General features: G+C 37.7%; 1 protein-coding gene across 2 annotated transcripts in view; it reads right to left on the reverse strand.

The window, feature by feature from the left end:
* Positions 1–20,706, reverse strand: part of GPCPD1 (glycerophosphocholine phosphodiesterase 1) — a 60,815-nt gene that overhangs the window by 10,923 nt on the left and 29,186 nt on the right. For both annotated transcript variants that reach the window (XM_065921467.1, XM_065921466.1), the window contains 7 exons: positions 13,984–14,215; positions 12,036–12,198; positions 11,405–11,537; positions 10,726–10,780; positions 5,278–5,370; positions 1,430–1,507; positions 676–715 (listed from right to left, as the gene is read on the reverse strand). In XM_065921467.1, the coding sequence (XP_065777539.1) occupies positions 676–715; positions 1,430–1,507; positions 5,278–5,370; positions 10,726–10,780; positions 11,405–11,537; positions 12,036–12,198; positions 13,984–14,215 (794 nt within the window). The remainder of the gene's footprint in view (positions 1–675; positions 716–1,429; positions 1,508–5,277; positions 5,371–10,725; positions 10,781–11,404; positions 11,538–12,035; positions 12,199–13,983; positions 14,216–20,706) is intronic.

Raw genomic sequence — 20,706 nt, forward strand, 5'->3', positions numbered from 1 at the left:
CTCACAATGTCTTTATAAAGGCATTACAACTATCCTGTTATCCTAATTGCAGATAAACATTTAATGAATACCTACTATAACCACTTATAAATTTTTCAGGGAATATAAAAATATTTTCACATCCTTGAGAAGTTTACATTCTGGTGGAAGAGATAAGACATGTGCAAAAATAAAGGGTTAAAAAAGGACATATTGAGACTAAGATGAATGCCATTCACTATTAAGTTCTATGGGGGCAGAAAGCAAAGTGGAATTACAAAGGGATTTTATAATCCTTTGAGGAAAGTGAAACACAGAATGGTTAAACACAAAGATGGAGGTCATAGCTGGTAAATGCTAGAGCTAGTTTCAAACACCTATATAGGGCTAGATTCTATATTTGATACACTCTTATACTCGGTAATGCTTAAGAATGTGTGGAAAGATTGGTAGGTACAAAATAATAAAGATTTTTGATCATCAAGTTAAGAAAACTCGTAAAATAAAAAATCATGCTTTCTGTACACATGACACACATGCATATGACAAGTATTCTATGTAAAGCCTTCGCATCTATAACATTACATTTATATAACTGAGTATTATATTAAGGTCACAAAGAGTACATTAAAATGGAAAAGAAAATTCATTATGCTAATCATGAAATGAAAACAATGTTTTCATATTGGTACATACCTTTCAGATCTTTAGATTTCAGTGCAGTCACGTGAGTGAGCTGGAAAACACACACACACATACAAAATGCAATCATTAAAAATAGGCCTTAGTTTATGAAGATATGGTTAACAGAACTATAGCTTGAAAAGCTAGCAAGTTAGAAAAAACTTATAAAATGTAGAATTATTATTTTAACAAGAATAAGCACTTATCAGTGTATATATTTTATTATTTACACACATACACAAAAGATCATGATCAAATAACCAAGAGGAGAATATATAAATCAATAGGTGAGGAAACCATTTACACTCAAACAAGCATTTATTTAAGATATCTAATGAGAACAGGAAGGATCACCATGTAAAATTATATGGTATCAATAAAATAGAGAAGGATCTTAGTAGCATTAAGTATAAAACTCAACAACAGCATAGAAGATCAAGTATGAAATAAAAAGAGCTAAAACAGACTAGAGACAACCTAAGATTATAGCTAGTCTCCATGGCCTATAAAGACTTATAGCCCAGTCTCCTTCAGGAAAGCAAAAACCGATGGGATCCACGGAAACTGTTAAAGACGACAGATGGATGAGCACAAACTCATTCTTCCTAATAGAACAGAAAACCAAAGCATAAACTCTACACATGCTGTATATATAGTCATCCCCACAGGCAAAGAGAACATTAGCATATACAGACAAGTACAAATAGTACTAAAACTAAATGATAAATGTAAAACCAGAAAGGTTAATATTTCACACTATTATTACCTTTAACAACTGGAGTTGGTCAAATGTTAATTCTTTCACTGGAATTTCAAATAATTCAACTGGATCAGCATCAAATTTCTAAAAAGAAGAAAAATGGGCCATAAATTATTACTGAATATTTACTCTAGACAGTCCCTATGTCTCAATTTACTGATAAGAATAATTGTTTGGTGGCCACAGTGAGCCCATGAAGGGGAGCTCTTTCTACCTAACACCACCTTCCAGCTCTTAAAATTCTGGTTTATTTGTTTTTAATGTAGATAAATTTTTTTTTTTTTAGTGAAGAAAAAAACAGCTGGGAAGAAGTTGTAGCACTGAAGACACACTGAGAACCAAGCCATACATCAGTAATTTCTCCTGTTTCCTGCCAGGCTGTATACATTTATTTGACATATATCCATGCTACATGACTAGGAAATCAACAGGCAAGCATGATCCAAGTATGGATTAGTTTCTGTCAAGTTTCTAAACATTTCAAAACCTTTTAAACTTAAGTTTGGTTAAAAACAGCCACAGAAATCAACTGTCATGAAAAAAGTGATTACCTCTAAGGAGTAATATTTAATAAGAACTGTATAATAGGTGTTTTCACAACAAGCAAATCTGTTTCATTGGATTTTAATAAATCAAAAGTCACACTATTCAGGCACTTCTATCTTAAGGAAATGAGTTAATGTACCACCAGTAAATCATCAATCGAACATATAAATTAAAATCCAGTGTATGTCTATTTATTTTCACACCAAGTACATATAGTATCAGTCTATGTACATTTTTCTGGAAGGATACAAAAGAAACTACTACGTAGAGAAGAGAGTACAACCAAGGAGAAAAAGGAAGATTTACTTTTCATTTCATAATCTTTTTACTTTTTAAAATTTTATTTATTATTTTTGGCTGCACTGGGTCCTCATTGCTACGCCCAGGCTTTCTCTAGTTGTGCCAAGTGCAGGCTTTCTTATGGTGCTCAGGCTTCTCACTGCTGTGGCTTCTTATGGCAGAGCACAGGCTCTAGGAGCACAGGCTTCATAGTTGTGGCAGTGGGCTCAGTAGCTGTGGCAAGTGGGTTTAGTTGCCCCATAGAATGTGGAATCTTCCCAGACCAGGGATTGAACACTAATCCCCTGCACTGGCAGGCAGAAATTCTTAACCACTGGACCACCAGTGAAGACCCATTTCATAATTTTCTGAACTACTGGTAATTTTATAAATGAACATAAATTGGTTTTATAAGGAAAATACCAACTTAAAAATGAATACTAAAAAAAAACCAATTCACTGTTTTCATTCTGCAATTAACTCAATCAGGTTCAATATAAGAACAATCAAAGTCTGGTAAAAATGAGGGATCAGTTTATACTCTTCAACTAACCCTCATGGATTTTAAGACATTACAGCTAGAGTCACTAATCTCAATCTTGGTTAGTGAGTTCCCTCACCATTCCATCTGTTTTTTGTTTCACTTTCCATTAACATTTCCCCCACAGCAAAAACAACCTGCCCCAAATCTAAGTAATTCTACTTCTTTCATCTAAATAGGTGCATCTTGGGAATTCCCTGGCGATCCAGTGGTTAGTACTCAGCACTCTCACTGCAGAGGGACTGGGTTCAACCCTTAGTCAGGGAAGCAAGAGTCCCCGAGCCACACAGCATGGTGCCCCCCCAAAATAACTTAAATAAATAGGTGCTTCTCCTTCCTTCTCCTAATACCATTTCACAAAAAGGAAAGGATCCTTTTCTATAAATGAAAATAATCCAAACCCATATGACTGATTATAACAGAATCCACCAGCAGGCAGAGTCAGGTGCCTTGTCACAGATTTATACTACATTATGCAGCGTCTGGTACATGGTAGCAAAGCAAACAATTTATCGTAAAGTATAGTTAATTTACAATGCTGTATCAGTTTCAGGTGTACAGCAGAGTGATTCAGTTACACACACACACACATATATACACACACACAAACATATATATATATATATAAATATCTAGTCTTTTCCATTACAGGTTATTATAAGATACTGAATTAAGATAATGTTCCCTGTGATATACAGTAGGACCATGTTGTTTATCTATTTTATATATTGCAGTTTGTATCTGCTAATCTCAAACTCCAAATTTATATGAAACAATCCCTTTCCCCCTTTGGTAACCATAATTTTGTTTTCTAAGTCTCTATTTTGTAAGTAAGTTCATTTGTATTATATTTTAGATTCCACATAAGTGTCTTTCATTTTCTGGCTTACTTCACTTAGTATGATAATCTCTAGGTCCATTCATGTCACTCTAAGTGCCACTATTTTATTCTTTTTTATGACTGAGTAGTATTCCATTGTACATGTATATATCTTAACACATTCATCTGTTGATGGACATTCAGGATGCTGCCATGTGTGAGATACTCTAAATAGTGCTGCAATGAACATTAAGGTGTGTGTATTTTTTCAAATTATAATCTCCTCTGGAAATCCCAAGAGTGGTATTGCAGGATCACATAGACTCACTTCATTACCTCGTTTTTTGAGGAAACTCCATGCTGTTCTCCATTGTGGCTGCACCAGTTTATCCCCACCAACAGTGCAGGAGGGTTCCTTTTTCTCCATACTGTCTCTCCAGCATTTATTATTTCTCAACTTTCTGATAATGGCCATTCTGAGCAGTAAGAGGTGGTACCTCATTAAAGTTTGGATCTGCATTTCTCTAACAGTAATATTGAGTGTCTTTTCACGTGCCTGTTAGCCACCTGTATGTCTTCTTTGGAGACAAGTATATTCAGGTCTTCAGCCCATTTTTTGATTTTTTTTTTATATTGAATTATAGGAGCTGTTTGTATATTTTGGGAATTAATCCATTGTCAGTAGCATCATTTGCAAATATTTTCTCCCAGTCAGTAGGTTGTCTTTGTGCTGTCTGTGGTTTTCTTTGTTGCGCAAAAGCTTCAGAGTTTAATTAGATCCCCTTTGTTTTTTATTTGCATTACTCTAGGAGACAGATCCAAAAAAATATTGCTGCAATTTATATCAAAGAGTGTTCTGTTTCCTCTAAGCTTTATACTGTCCAGTCTTACATTTAGGTTTTTAATCCACTTGGAGGGTTTTTGTTTTTTTTAAATAATATTATTTATTTTTGGCTGTGCTGGGTCTTTGCTGCTGCATGGGCTTTTCTCTAGTTCAGTAAGAGACAGCTTCTCTTGATGCAGAGTGTGAATCAAGGGCACAAAGACTTCAGTTCAGTAGTTGTGGCTTCCAGGCTCTAGAGCATAGACTCAATAGATGGTAGCACATGGGTTTAGCTGCTCCACAGCAAGTGGGATCTTCCTGGATCAGGGATCAAACCTGTGTCTCCCACACTGGCAGATGGATTCTTCACCACTGAGTCACAGGGAAGCCCTGAGTTTATTCTTCTATATGGTGTTAGAGAATGCTCTAACTTCATTCTTTTCCATGTAGTTCTCCAGTTTTCTCAGTCTTAATTTCAGATCAACTCAGTTGAAAACGATACCCATCACAGTTTTAAAGAAAATGCCAGGAGACGTGGGTTCCATCCCTGGGTCAGTAAGATCCCCCGGAGGAGGGCATGGCCACCCAGTCCAGTATTCTTGCCTGGAGAATCCCATGGACAGAGAAGCCTGACAGGTTACAGTCCAAGGGGTTGTAGAGTCAGACATGACTAAAGCAACTGAGCACACACACATCAGTATTTGCTGGGGACTGGTTCCAGGACCCCTCATGGATACCAAATCTACAGATGCTCAAGTCTCTTATGTATAATGGCATGTGTATATAAAACTTGCTAGTTTTTAAACTTTTGTCTAACTATAAGAGTTAAAGGAATTTCTACATACCTTTTTCATAGTCAAACAACAAGTCAGATCATGATACACCACAGGCACAAAGTCTTTTGAAAGATGTACATCAAATTCTACAAAGGCTGCACCCTGAGAGGAAAAAACAATTAAAAAATATTATCTAGCCCACAATACATCTAAAACTCTAAGAACTTAACAAATTCATTGTTCACTGTAAAAGTATAGACCTATACACACAAAAACTTTCTCATGAATTATTTAATGCTATATGTCAAGCTTTTTCTAAAAGGTAATCTTTTAAAACAATTATAAGTTCTTTTTTGTAACAGCACAACAATCTCTCCTGGCAAAAAATTGGGTACTGATCCCACTCAAACACACTCCAGGGCCTTTCTGTGGCAGTGGACAGCCTCCACCAGTGTCACCTCTGCTACTGCTATTAGCAGAAATGGAGCCTATGAGGAGTCTGGGGCATGGCTACCTCCCCCATCTTGCTGCCCCCTGTACACCTGAGTTCGACAGTCAAACCTCAAAGGTGAGCTGGGAACAAGAAAAGCTGCAAGCTCTTAGCTCTGCTACTTGGTGCATTTGAACAACACACTTTACAGCCTTTCTTAATAAAATCTCAATAATCAGATTAAAGAGGAAACTACAACTTCTGCTGAAAAGAGAAAACAGAAGTGGATAACAAGAATGATATATACACCAAATTTCCTAATAGAAGCCTAAACAGAAGAAATATGTACACCAACTAGACTTAAGTCAGATCCATCATGACTTATGAATTAATCCAAATAAAGGCTAAAAACATAAACTGACATACAAATGTGTGCGATCACTAAAAGAAAACCAGCTGGGATCAAAGGATACAAGGTCTGAGGGTGTCCATGGCCCAGAGAAGTGCTATGTAAGAACTGATGGACATGTTTCCATCCCTTACCCTAGCTTTAGTCAAGAAAGATGCTTAACTTATCAGTACATATGGATCATAGGCTAGAACCAAATGAGCCTGCTTCCTCCGTAACTTCTGAAGCAGGAAATAAGCCTAGCTCCTTCCACTGTCAACAAGAAAATAACACAAATCATTTTTACCAAAGAGAAAAAAACCCCTATACCTCCTAAAGAGTTAAAACAATTATACATAAAGTATAGCTTTCCAGTTTTAAAGTTTAATTTTACATGATCACCATCCTTGAGGAAGATAAATTTACTAAGGGATAAAATCTGATCTCAAAATTCATGTGTAAGGACTTTCCTGGTGGTCCAGTTATTAAGACTCCCCATTTCACTGCAGGGGGCCCTGGTTCAAGCCCTAGCCAAGAAACTAAGATACCACATGCAATGTAGCATGGCCAAAAATTAAAAAGGAAAAAAAAAACGAAAAAATTCATGTGTGAGGATATTTTAATAAATAAGCCAATAATAACTGAAACCTCTTCAAGAATGTCTTTAACATGAAACCAAACCAGCCTTTCATAACTAACGTAAGACATTCTATAATGTGATCCCTAAGAGTAAAAAGAGTTTCAAAAGAAAAGAGCTCAATAGAATCTTCCCTCAAAAAGCAGACACCCTGAAAGTTCTATTTTTAGGGATCTTCATGTGTTCGCAGTTAATAAAATCATGTTTAGATTACTTAACTATAAGGAACTGAAACTGGTTACAAATAATGACCTACAGCCCAGCATACTTGTATATTTAACATCCTTTCAACACAAAATTATCAACTAAACATTTTGAAACATTAAAATAAATAATTATGATAAGTTAAAATGTCAAGTGAACTGTGAACTTCCAGATGTTCAAGCTGGTTTTAGAAAAGGCAGAGGAACCAGAGATCAAATTGCCAACATCAGCTGGATCATCGAAAAAGCAAGAGAGTTCCAAAAAAACATCTATATCTGCTTTATTGACTATACCAAAGCCTTTGACTCTGTGGATTACAATAAACTGTGGAAAATTCTGAAAGAGATGGGAATACCAGACCACCTGACCCACCTCTTGCGAAACTTGTATGAAGGTCAGGAAGCAACAGTTAGAACTAGACAACAGACTGGTTCCAAATAGGAAGAGGAGTCACGTCAAGGCTATATATTGTCACCCTGCTTATTTAACTCAAATGCAAAGTACATCATGAGAAATGCTGGGCTGGAAGAAGCACAAGCTGGAATAAAGATTGACGGGAGAAATAACAATAACCTTAGATATGCAGATGACACCACCCTTATGGCAGAAAAGTGAAAAGGAACTAAAAAGCCTCTTGATGAAAGTGAAAGAGGAGAGTGAAAAGTTGGCTTAAAGCTCAACATTCAGAAAACTAAGATCATAGCATCTGGTCCCATCACTGCATGGGAATTAGATGGGGAGACAGTGGAAACAGTGTCAGACTTTATTTTTGGGCACTCCAAGATCACTGTGGATGGTGGTTGCAGCCATGAAATTAAAAGACGCTTACTCCTTGGAAGGAAAGCTATGACCAACCTAGATAGCATACTAAAAAGCAGAGACATTACTTTGCCAACAAAGGTCTGTCTCATCAAGGCTCTGGTTTTTCCAGTGGTCATGTATGGATGTGAGAGTTGACTGTGAAGAAAGCTAAGCACCAAAAAATTGATGCTTTTGAACTGTGGTGTTGGAGAAGACTCTTGAGAATCCCTTGGACTGCAAGGAGATCCAACTAGTCCATCCTAAAGGAGATCAGTCCTGGGTGTTCACTGGAAGGACTGATGCTGAAGCTGAAACTCCAACACTTTGGCCACCTCATGCAAAGAGTTGACTCATTGGAAAAGACCTTAATGCTGGGAGGGATTGGGGGCAGGAGGAGACGGGAACGACAAAAGATGAGATGGCTGGATAGCATCATCGACTCTATGGACATGAGTTTGAGTAAACTCCAGGAGTTGGTGATGGACAGGGAGACCTGGTGTGCTGCGATTCATGAGGTCACAAAGAGTCGGACACAACTGAGTGACGGAACTGAACTGAAGATGTCAAGAAATACAAAATCCATCATTATTTTATACACCACTAAGAGGGAGAAAAAACAATGCCAACCAAACCATGACAAGTTAAGACAGTTGTAAATTCTATCCCAATTTTAGAGACCTTAAAATATGGGAAAAGTACGTCTTAGAATAGTTGTTTGCTTCATATAAGTGATAAAATTAAAATCTAACAAATAGTTTATTTGCTGAACTATTTTTAAAAAGGCAAAGCTTAAGGCATGTATGTGGAGAACAATGGGAAAAAACTGAAATATAATTAGAGTTTCTCATTTTTTTCCAGAACATGAAGCTTAACTTGAGGTACAGTAGAAGGTGAGGGAGGAGGAAACACACAGGCTATTGATTTAAAATGTCAAACTTCAGGTACTGAAAAAACTAAAAGCTAAAAAAAAAAAAAAAAAAAACCACTAACTGAATAACGATATAAGAAACGTTAAGAAATTCAACATAATCAGGATGGTATACAGTGTGTGTATATATATATATCTCCATATATATATGGAGTTTTATATATATAAGGAGTTTTATACACACACACACACAATACTATAAAAAGTTAAGAAGTTCAACATAATCAGGTTGGTATACAGGAGACAAACTGACATACTAAGTGTCTTTCTTTGTGACCTCCACCGGGCTCCTCTCTCCACAGAATTCTCCAGGCAAGAATACTGGGAGTGGGTAGCCATTCCCTTCTCCAGGGGATCTTCCCAACTCAGGGATTGAACCTGGGTCTCCTGCATTCCAGGCAGATTCTTTACCATCTGAGTCACCAAGGAAGCCCAAGTGTTACACAAAATCACTATAAAATCCTTCTGTAAGCATTATTTACAGAGTATCTAAATGAGCATAGTAATTCAATTGATGAAATGCAATGTTTCATGGGGAACATTTTTGCATGTGTCAAACACTTAAAACATTATCTCAAAAAAAAGGGGGGGATACTTAAAAATTAAACAAATGGGACCGAATTAAACTCAAAAACCTTCTGACAGCAAAGCAAACCATCAAAAAGACAAGCTACTGAATAGGAGGAAATATTTCCAAGAGATATGACTAATAAGGAGTTGATATCTAACATATAAAAATTTACAACTCAGCATCAAAAAAAAAAAAACAACCCCAAAACTATCCAATTATTTAAAATGTTAGAAGAACTGAATAAACATTTTTCCAAAGCAGAAATGCAGATGACCAACAGATACAGGAAATGTTTTATTTAACACTCAGCATGAGGGAAATGCAAATCAAAACCACAAAGAACTGGACTTCCTGGTGGTCCAGTGGTTAAGAATCCACCTACCAATGCAGGAGATATGGGATCAAACTCTGATCTGCGAGACAAATAAGCCTGTGCACCACAACTACTAAGCCTCCGTGCCACAACTACTGAAACTCGCATGCCTTAGCCAGCGCTCCTGCTCTGCAGTAAGAGTAGCCACCACTTGCCACAACTAGAGAAGCCCTTGCAGAGCAACAAAGATCGAGGCACAGCCAAAAAGAAATATAAAACAAAAAAACCAATGAGTTATCACCTCACTATCATCAAAAGAATGGCTATCATCAAAAAGAACAGAAATAAATGCTGGCAAGCATGTGAAAGGAGCCCTCCTACACTGCTAGTGGGAAAATAAACTGTGAAAAAGTTATGAAAGTTTTTCAAAAAGCTAAAAAGAGAACTACTATATGACCCACCAATTCCACTCTTAGATACACAGCTGAAAAATACTAATTTGAAAACATATATCTCTTCAATGTTCATAGTAGTATTATTTACAACTGCCAAGATATAAAGAACCTGAAGTGAATGGATAAAGATGTGGTGTATGTATGTACACACACACACACAGCTCAGCTGTGTGTACTGCTCAGCCATAAAAGAGAGTGAAATTTTGCTATCTATAACAACATGGAAAAAAAACAAAACAAAACATGGATGGACGTGGAGGGTATTATGCTAAGTGAACTAAGTCAGACAGAGAAAGACTATACTATATGACATCACTTGCATGGAACAGTGGCTACCAGCGGAGAGAAGGAAAGCAAGAGGGGCAATAAAGGCATAGGGTACAAGTGGTACAGACTATTAGGTTTAAAATAAGCTACAAGGATACAACACAGGGAATGTAACAAACATTTTACAATAACTATAAATGGAGCATAATCTTTAAAAATTGTGAATCATTATACTGTGTATCTGTAATTTATATAATATATATCAACCATACTACAAATCACCTAATTAACATTTAAGAGGATGATTAGGATTCCATTGCTTTAATTCCAATCTGTACCATGAAATGAAATTAAAATGCCTAGAAATATTTTATCTTCACTTAGAAATATATTTAGAAAAAGCAGAAATATTCTCCCTTTTACCCTATTAATGTAAATGGAGGAGGCTGCCCCGACCTACAACTCTCTACTTTTCTACCTGTGGACCATCAGTCCAAAGTTGTTTAAAGAGAGGTTCACTTACATGACTAGCAGCATTTCTTAAAGAAGCAATAGTATTTTCTTGAACTTTAGCAAGCCTGAAAGAAAATAAATATATAGAAATATAGTTATCATTAATAAAGAAAAGACAAATTTAGTAAAGTTCAGTAAACTATATTTTCAATAATGATCTCAGTACTTATTCTCTATTTTGAGGCTAACTTTATCATCCCCAAAATAAGACTGACCATTACTTGGCTGGTGTGTGCATTCCTTAAATCAAGCTCTAATAATCATAGGTATTTACAAGCCAATTTAAAGTCCAATTACCAAATTAATTTAAATCCAGGGTAATAATTAAAAGGATCCTTTGATCTTTAGTTGGTTAAACCTTATCAGCAAGCATAAGCTACCAAATGCTGCTGCTAAGTCACTTCAGTCATGTCCGACTCTGTGTGACCCCAAAGACAGCAGCCCACCAGGCTCCCCCGTCCCTGGGAGTCTCTAGGCAAAAACACTGGAGTGGGTTGCCATTTCCTTCTCCAATGCATGAAAGTGAAAAGTGAAAGTGAAGTCGCTCAGTCGTGTCCGACCCTCCACGACCCCATGGACTACAGCCTACCAGGCTCCTCCGTCCATGGGATTCACCAGGCAAGAGTACTGGAGTGGGTTGCCATTGCGTTCTCCTACCAAATGCTAGTACTACTCAAATATCAACCTACTGAGCAGTTGTTGTAGAATTCCCTGCACCTCGATGTCCAACATCCAATGGTATTCTTGGTTTCCAGTACTTGGAAAATGAAGATTTCATGTCACAACTGTATCCTGGTAACGGCTTAATAATTATATAGTCAACTTTCAAAGGAAAAAAGGGGGAAGAGGAAAAGAAAGACAATTAAAAGTCTACGATGAACTCAATTACACTTAAATATCACTCAAACCAGCTTTATCAATTGATCAAACAGAGAGAAATCAAGTCAATGTCCATTCAAAGTAAAGATTCCAGCAAATTGCTGTTGTTCAGTCACTAAGTCATATCCAACTCTTTCGCAACCCCATGGACCATCAACCCCCAGGATCCTCTGTCCATGGGATTTCCCAGGCAATAATACTAGAGTGGGTTGACATTTCCTTCTCCAGGGGATCTTCTCAACCCAGGGATCGAACCTGTGTTTCCAGCTTGGCAGACAGATTCTTTACCAATGAGCAACCAGGGAATGTATTTGTTAATATTCTGAAACAACTTATTAATTTAATCCTTTACCATTCTCAAAAGCACAATTTGAAACTAATTAGAATCCTAACTTAACCTTTGCTTATTTGTAAAGGGCCACCATGCTTGTCTAAGCTTACCTCTTACTTTGCCTATTGTTTTCCTGGAATTTCTGCTCATGATGGGAAGAGTAAGGATTCCAGCACTCTTCCCACTCTCTGCAATGGTGGACGATAAGAGACATGCTGTACCTACATGTCCAGGGAAAGCATCACCCTGAACTACATGTTCACTGAGATCTTCCTGAAAAATAAGGATTAAGAATAACCCAGATTCTTATAATTCAATATTCTCCATTAAAAGATCAAAAAAGACACCCTTAAAACCAACTTGGAATCTATGGAAGAAAATCAATAAAAGAAATACAACCAAATTTATATTCAGGTAATTTAGATTGCTTTGTTGTTAACAAGTAACATATATTCTTTTAGTATGCAAAGATATTTAATACACAGTATATTTAAGATTTTATTTTCATTAATCATAACTTTTGATTTGCATTTCTGATCCTCTAGCATATATTATGCAAACATAGAGCATCGACTGAATGTTTCTAAGTACTTTTACACTCAAAGACTAAGATATACCTGTTGTTGTTGTTTAGTTGCTAAGTTGTAATCAACTCTTGCAAATCCATGGACTAAAGCCCGCCAGGCTCCTCTGACCATTGGATTTCCCTGGCAAGAATACTGGAGTGGGTTGCCATTTCTTTCTCCCAGGGATCTTTCTGACCCAGGGGTTAAACCTGCGTCTCCTGCTTGGCAGGCAGATTCGTTAACACTGAGCACTAGGGAAGCCCAAGATATACCTGTAATTATTCTCGTTGTGGCTCAGCTGGTGAAGAATCTGCCTGCAATGAGGGAGACTGAGGTTTGATTCCTGGGCTGGGAAGATCCCCTGGAGAAGGGAAAGGCTACCCACTCCAGTATTCTGGCCTGGAGAATTCCATGGACTATATCATGGGGTCACAAAGAGTCAAACACAACTGAGCAACTTTCACTTTTAATGTATATTTTGTTCTTTACAAATGCATCTACACAGATGACACAGAGGGATAGCAACCTCTAGGACACTGAATACTTGATATTATATAGTGTGTTTTATCCACCTAGTCTCTGAATAAATTAGTATTTCCAAAACTGCTAACCAAATGAAAGAAAAGTCAGGCTGTTCAAGAGATAATAGGTAGGTACCAAAAGAACAAGGAAATGTTCAACCAAAACTTTATATTTTTATAATAAATGTCTCACAGATCTTACTAATTAGGAGAGATAACTTTATATTATAAAGCTATAAGAATTACTCAGGTTCTAAGCCATCCTGAATTTTGCTATTTTCAGAAACAGTGGCTAGGTGCTACTGTTGGGGAAGGTTTATTCCCCACCCTCAAAGAGTCAAACTCTAATTTAGTGTAAATGTGAGTGGAAATATCAAAGAGCCAGGACCTTAGGGGAGGACCCAGTTTTATTTGTGAGGAGCAGCTGAACAGCCCAAAAGCCAAGATAAGCATCACAAACAGCTCTAGAAAGTTGTCAGCACAGAGTCTGAATAACTTGGCACAATTTTCACAGCAACTATCTTTTCTTACATACTTATAATATCAAGTAAAGTTGGAAAAATGAGTTCACTATTACAATGGATTCTTATAAAATGCTTCAATAAACAAAACTTCAGTCATAAAGAAGACTCAATCATGCTTGTTACCTCAGCCTGCCTATTAAATAACAGCCTCTATTCTTCAAAGTGCCTTTGGATACATTCATTTATGTTTAAAATACACACAGACATCAAGACATCTGGTCTTAATTTGAATGCAATTCTGAAGTTCTCAATTATATTCTTAATAATATGAGTTTGCCAACTCTTAAGATTTTTAAAATCTGCTAACATGTACAGAGGAGTAAACATCTAAAAAGCTGTATGAATCATACGTTTACATAAATTAAGACTACAATAAAAATCAAAACATATGTAAAAATAAACTCATGTCTACATTGTCTCTCACCCTCTTCAGTGAAATATACTCACCTCAAAAAAATCAAATATTAGTTCTAGGTTATCTGGTTCCATTGTCTGTATACTATACTCTGTCCAACGGTCAGGCTGCAAGCCATACCCACACTCCGGCTGTGAATGTCTACACTTGAATTCATTGTCGCTTATTAAGGATATCTCCAGGCTATTTGACATTTTGTGAAGAACAGTGGGAGATACTCTATCATCATCATCTTCCTCCAGACCCTCTAATGTCAGCTTTACCCTAAATGAAAGGAAAAAATGATGAAATGCAAAAAGTGAAGAAAGAAAATCCAATATATACGCTACCTAAACAGTAAATTTAAAAGTGTTCCCTTTATATGCTAAACCCTCAAAATAACAAAAGAACTATACATACTACAGGTTAAGGCATTAGTTATATTTTATAAAATAGTGTTTTTATCTCCACACATTTTTGCCAAGTATTAAAATGAGATAAATGCTCATTATGCCTAAGCCTATTTTCATTAATTCTTTGGGTTTTTTAAAGTGAATCTAAAGAGGCATTTACTATTATCCATTTATAACTGGCTATCTCAATTTCTTATGAGAAGTTTCACAAATATATATATAACAAGTACAATTTTGAACCATAATCTGTCAACGTGCATTAAAAGACTGTTAGGCAGGGACTTCCCAGTGGTCCAGTGGTTAAGAATCCACGTATCAATGCATGGTTTGTAGGTTGGATCCCTAGTTGGAGAACTAAGATCCCACATGCTGCAGAGCAATTAAACCCACACCACAACTACTGAGCCCACGTGCCTTAGAACCTAAGCACCACAACTAGAGAAAAGCCCTCATGCCTCAACTAGAGAAGACCACATGTCACAACGAGATCCTGAACGCTGTTAACTAAAACCTGATGCAGCCAAATAAACATAAAAAAAAAAAAAAGAGAGCCTGTTAAGAGTTGGAGGTCATAAATTTTTGTTGTTGTTGTTATGCTGCAAAAAGTTTTATTGTTTCCATTTGGTCCAAGGCTTGAGAGAGGACTCCAGCATGTTAAAAGCTGCCTAGTGGCTACAGAGAGGGGCTTCAGGCAGCCCTAATGTTAGGTGGGTTCTTCAAAGGACACTGGTCTCCAGAAGCTCCTAGTCATGCTTGGGGGTGAGCCTCTGGAAGAGAAACTCGCCCAACCCAGCCTGGGGACCAACCAGCCTGCGGAGGTTGGTCAGGTGGTCACCCATCTTCTTGATGAGTTTTACTTCCTCATCTAGGAAGTGGTTCCCCAGGAAATCACAGATGTGGGAGTCTCCGTGGGCAGAAGCCAGGCCATGCAGATCCAACAGGGCTTGATTCAGGTTCTCCCCTACAAGAAGGGTGGCTTCCATAGAGTCCTGGGTTTTACCCCACTCATCTTGAGATGGCTTCTGCATGTCCAGGAAGAGGGCGCGGCCGCCATGCTGGTTTTGCAGTTTCAAGAGACACTCCATGCCTTCGCGCTTCTCCTTGGCCAATTCACGAAAAAAGTGACCCGCACCCTCCAGAGCCACATCGTCACGGTCGATATAGAAGCCCAGAGAGAGGTAGGTGTAGGAGGCCCGCAGTTGCATGTTAACCAGGTGGTTGATGGCGGCCTCCACCTCAGTAGAATAATTCTGACGAATCTGGGAGCTCATGATTGGTCAGTAATAAGGAGTCAAAAAATGGGGGCTGGTCCCGGTGATCGCAGACTGCTGAGTGACTGATTCCAGAAGTTGCGACTGGAAAAAAGGTTGGAGGGTAGTTGGAGGCTGGAACAAGGGGCATCCCTGGGTCTGTTCTGTCCAAGCACTGTTGAAGCAAGAGACAGATCCGTGGGGCTGAGGAGCATACTTCCAGGTCGTAAATTTTTAAATTTCCCCTACTTCTCCTCACTACAGTGAGACCAGGTACTTTGTGAACAGATTATTAAAGAAAACCATGGTATTAATGGTATTAAAAGTATAGTATATACATTTGCATGTATGCATGGCTTTTATGTATTTACATATATGTACTTTTTAATGAAACAAAGGAACAAAACAAGAAGCCAAGAGTCGTAACTCCCACAGCAATGAAAATAAAAGCCACTGGGTCACAAAGACTAATTTAATTTACTCCAAATGAGAAGCAATCAGCTGCAGAGAACACTTGTAATGCCAATAAGTTAACTCAATTCTAGACTATTTCTTGCACCAACTGGAATGTACATAGATCAAATAACTTTAATACCAATGATGTAGGAGCAATGTTATTGTATAAAATGCAGTTGAGCTAGGAAAGCTTTTCATTCTAGATTTAAATGTGATCCACTTAATAATACAAGTAATAGAACTACATTAGTGAGGCCTGTTCACTCTGAATGACCTGCTGCCTCCAACAACTGTGCAGACTTATCTTACAGGCACATATTCCAAGGTATCCCAGAGGGGATATGATTATTCAATTAGTAATAATGTGCCATAGTCATACTATAAAATCAAAAGTAGCACCACTTTGATAATCCAAACAAAAAAGATTCTTTCTTCTCTCCAAACTCTTAGGAATAGTTCTGAACAACTGATTTTGCTGGTGAGCCTGAAGGAACAAACATTCTCTACCAGGGCATACAAAAAACAACCACAAATGAACTGTGATGAATTGGCAAGGAAGGCATGGAAATTAAATATGACTATTCTCGGGACTTCCTGGTGGTCCAGTGGTTAAGACTCCAAGATCCCAACACAGGCAACAGGGGTTTGATCGATCCCTGGTCAGGAAACTAGGATGCTGCATGCTGTGACCAAAAAAAAAAAAAAAAAGCTAGTTTACAAATAGCAGTGTGCAACTACCTACCTCTCTTTCCCAAAAAAACCAAGTTTAAAGGGATCATGAAAGAATTTAGTTCATTTATATTAAAGGTTTTCTTCAAATACCTATATAAATGTTATCAGTTCAGTTCACTCACTCAGTTGTGTCTGACTCTTTGCAATCCCATGGACTGCAGCACACCATCCTTCCTTGTCCATCACCAACTCCCGGAGCTTGCTCAAACTCATGTTCATTGAGTCAGTGATGCCATTCAACCATCTCATCTTCTGTCGTGCACTTCTCCTCCCACCTCAATCTTTCCCAGCATCAAGGTCTTTTCCAAGGAGTCAGTTCTTTGTATCAGGTGGCCAAAGTACTGGAGATTCAGCTTCAGCATCAGTCCTTCCAATGAATATTCTAGACTGATTTCCTTTAGGATTCACTGGTTGGATCTCCTTGCAGTCCAAGAGACTCTCAAGAGTCTTCTCCAGCACCACAGTTCAAAAGCATCAATTCTTTGGTGCTCAGCCTTCTTTATGGTCCAACTCTCACATCCATACATGATTACTGGAAAAACCATAGCTTTGAATAGACAGAGCTTTGTTGACAAAGTAATGTCTATGCCTTTTCATACACTGTCTAGGTTAGTCATAGCTTTTCTTCCAAGGAGCAAGCGTCTTTCAAATTCATGGTTGCAGTCACCACCTGCAATGATTTTGGAGTGTAAAAAAATAAAGTCTCTCACTGTTTCCATTGTTTCTCCATCTAGTTGCCATGACGTGATGGGACCAGATGCCATGATCTTCATTTTCTGAATGTTGAGTTTTAAGCCAGCTTTTTCACTCTTCTTTCACTTTCATCAAGAGGCTCTTTAGTTCTTCTTTGCTTTCTGCCAGAAGGGTAGTGTCATTTGCATATCTGAGGTTACTGATATTTCTCCTGGCAATCTTGATTCCAGCTTGTGCTTCATCAAGGCTGGCATTCTGCATGATGTACTCTGCATATAGGCTAAATAAGCAGGGTGACAATACATAGCTTTGACATACTCCTTTCCCAATTTGGAACCAGTCTGTTGTTCCATATCTACCTATAACTGTTGCTTCTTGACTTGCATACAGATACAGGTATGCATATAGGACCTGCATACAGGAGGCAGGTAAGGTGGTCTGGTATTCCTATCTCTTCAATAATTTTCCACAGTGTGTTGTGATCCACACAGTCAAAGGCTTTGGCATAGTCAAAAAAGCAGAAGTAGACGTTTTTCTGGAACCCTCTTGCTTTTTCTATGATCCAACAGATGTTGGCAATTTGATCTCTTGATTCCTCTGCCTTTTCTAAATCCAGCTTGAACATCTGGAAATTCACGGTTCACGTACTGTTGAAGCCTAGCTTGGAGAATTTTGAGCATTACCTTGCTGGCGCGTGAGATGAGTGCAATTGTGTGGCTGTTTGAACATTCCTTAGTGTTGCCTTTCTTTGGAATTTGAATGAATATATGTTATAGTCTATCATAAAGTAACACTGCTTTCCAAGTTCTGGTGGAATCAAGTCAAAGAGAAACTTGTATTTAAAATGTGGTGGTGAGATTTGCTTGTTAGATTACTGCTTTTGGCTTGTGGAAATCACTAAGTAAGCAGTGCTGAAGGCAAGTCCAACTCAGAGTCTCCCAGAGAGCCCGAACAGCTGCAGAAGCTCTTCATCAGGAGTGAGCTTTGAAACAACCGAGGAGAGTCTGAGAAGCCCTTCTTGAGCACTGGGGAATGCTCACAGACATTGTGGTCATGAGGGGTACAAATACCAAGCACTCTAGAGGCATGGGTTTGTCACGTAAGTCACATTGGAAGAGGCAGATGTGGTCATGAATGCAAGACCACACAAGATGAATGGAAGAGTTGTGGAACCAAAGAGGGTTGTATCAAAAGATTCTCAAACTGCTCACTTAAATGTGAAAAAGATTTTTGTTGGTAGCATTAAAGGAGACACTGAAGAACATCACCTAAGAGATAAATTTGAACAGTATGGGAAAAATGAAGTGATCGAAATCATGAATCACTGAGGCAGTGGCAAAAAGAGCGGCTTTGCTTTTGTAACCTCTGATGACCATGACTCTGTAGGTAAGACTGCCGTTAAGAAATACCATACTGTGAATGGTGACAACTGTAAAGTAAGGAAAGCCCTATCTAAGCAAGAGATAGCTAGTGCTTCATCCAGCCAAAGAGGTAAAAGTAGTTCTGGAAACTTTGGTGGTAATCAACAAGGTTGTTGTGGTGAGGATGACAACTCTGTTTGTGGAGGAAACTTCAGGTGGCTTTGGTGATAGTCATTGGTGGTGGTGGATATGATGGCCGTGAGGATGGCTATGGATTTGATAATAATGGAAATAATTTTGGAGGTGGCAGAAGCTACAATTATTTTGGCAATTACAACATCAATCTTCAAATTCTGGACTCATGAAAGGATGAAACTTTTGGAGGGAGAAGTTCTGGCTCATATGGTACTGAAGGCCAATACCTTGCCAAACACAAAAGCAAGGTGACTCTGTTGGTTCCAGCAGCAGCAGTAGGTATGGCAGTGGCAGAAGGTTTTAATTACTGCCAGGAAACAAAGCTTAGCAAGAGAGGAGAGCCAGAGAAGTGACAGGGAAGCCACAGGTTGTAACGGAGTTGTGAACTCAGCCAAGCACAGTGGTGGCAGGGCCCAGCAGCTATGAAGAAAGATGCTTTAGACAATACTCATCTGTATGGGTAAAAAACTTGAGGACTGTATTTGTGACTAATTGTGTAATAGGTTATTCAAGTTTGTTCTGTGTAAAGCATTCCAGGAGAGAGTTTTAAAGCAGACTCTCTTTTGCACCCATGCTGTTGATTGCTACATGTAACAGTCTGATCATGACACTGAATAAATGTGTCTTTAAAAATAAATAAAATGTGATTTAAACATTTTAAATCATGTCAAGTGTTTTATTTAAAATGCAAGCACTGTTGCTAAGCTTTTAAAATAGTCATGATAAATCTGCACATAAATTATTTTCTAGCAAATGAAGGCTTAACCTATCAATACTATGAATTTTGGGGAAAGAGACTGTCAAAACAAACATCAATTGCTAGCTATGCACAATTATTTCAGTAAGAATCAGTTAATTTGTAGTATCCAAATAAGTATGGTTATAAAAATATTCTAATTTAAGCCTAAGCAACACAGTAACATATACAAACACTCAACTTTTATATAAACAAGAAAAACATAGGACTCAGTATGCATAAGCAAGCCAATCAGAACACAATTAATTATCTATTAATTTTTTTGGCTGCATCGCAGTATGCAGGATCTTCATTCACCAAGGATGGAATCACATCCCTTACAGTGGAAAGGAGAAGTCCTACCATCATTATTTCAAGGTCATTAAACGAAGACACTTTATAGCTATAACACAACTTATATGCTTCTTTTAACATGTAAATAAAATATCTAATTATGACTATCTGGTTAGAAAATCTTTGCAATCAAACTGACCGAGCAGATCAGTTATGTGGTCCAATTACCTAGGTTTCTCAGAAGCAAAGCAGAGGCCTAAAAAAGCTAATGAACAGAGACAAGGTACACCCAAAACACTTTACTCACTCTCAGAACAGGCCAATGGAAAGGGTTGAGAAGTGTCACCCACCCTTTCCCATATGTATTTTATGACTAGGATAAATAATATTTTCAGCAGTTACTATAAAGCATTTATGGATTTAAAAACTGCAATATTATTAATTTTATCATGAAAATAAATATAAACTATTATTACTAACTACTTTAGTTACTGAAAAATGACCCTTTCAACCCAGTCTTGACATTTTGTTAGAAAAAACTGCATTACATAGCATACTTAGAATTCTCGGTCCCAAATTTAAAAAAATTCAAATGATAAGGCTGCCTGGTTTCCTAAGAAATCAGTTCATTCAAAGATATACATGG

The sequence above is a fragment of the Muntiacus reevesi genome, chromosome 2 (genome assembly GCF_963930625.1).
Source record: "Muntiacus reevesi chromosome 2, mMunRee1.1, whole genome shotgun sequence".
NCBI classification, from domain to species: domain Eukaryota; kingdom Metazoa; phylum Chordata; class Mammalia; order Artiodactyla; family Cervidae; genus Muntiacus; species Muntiacus reevesi.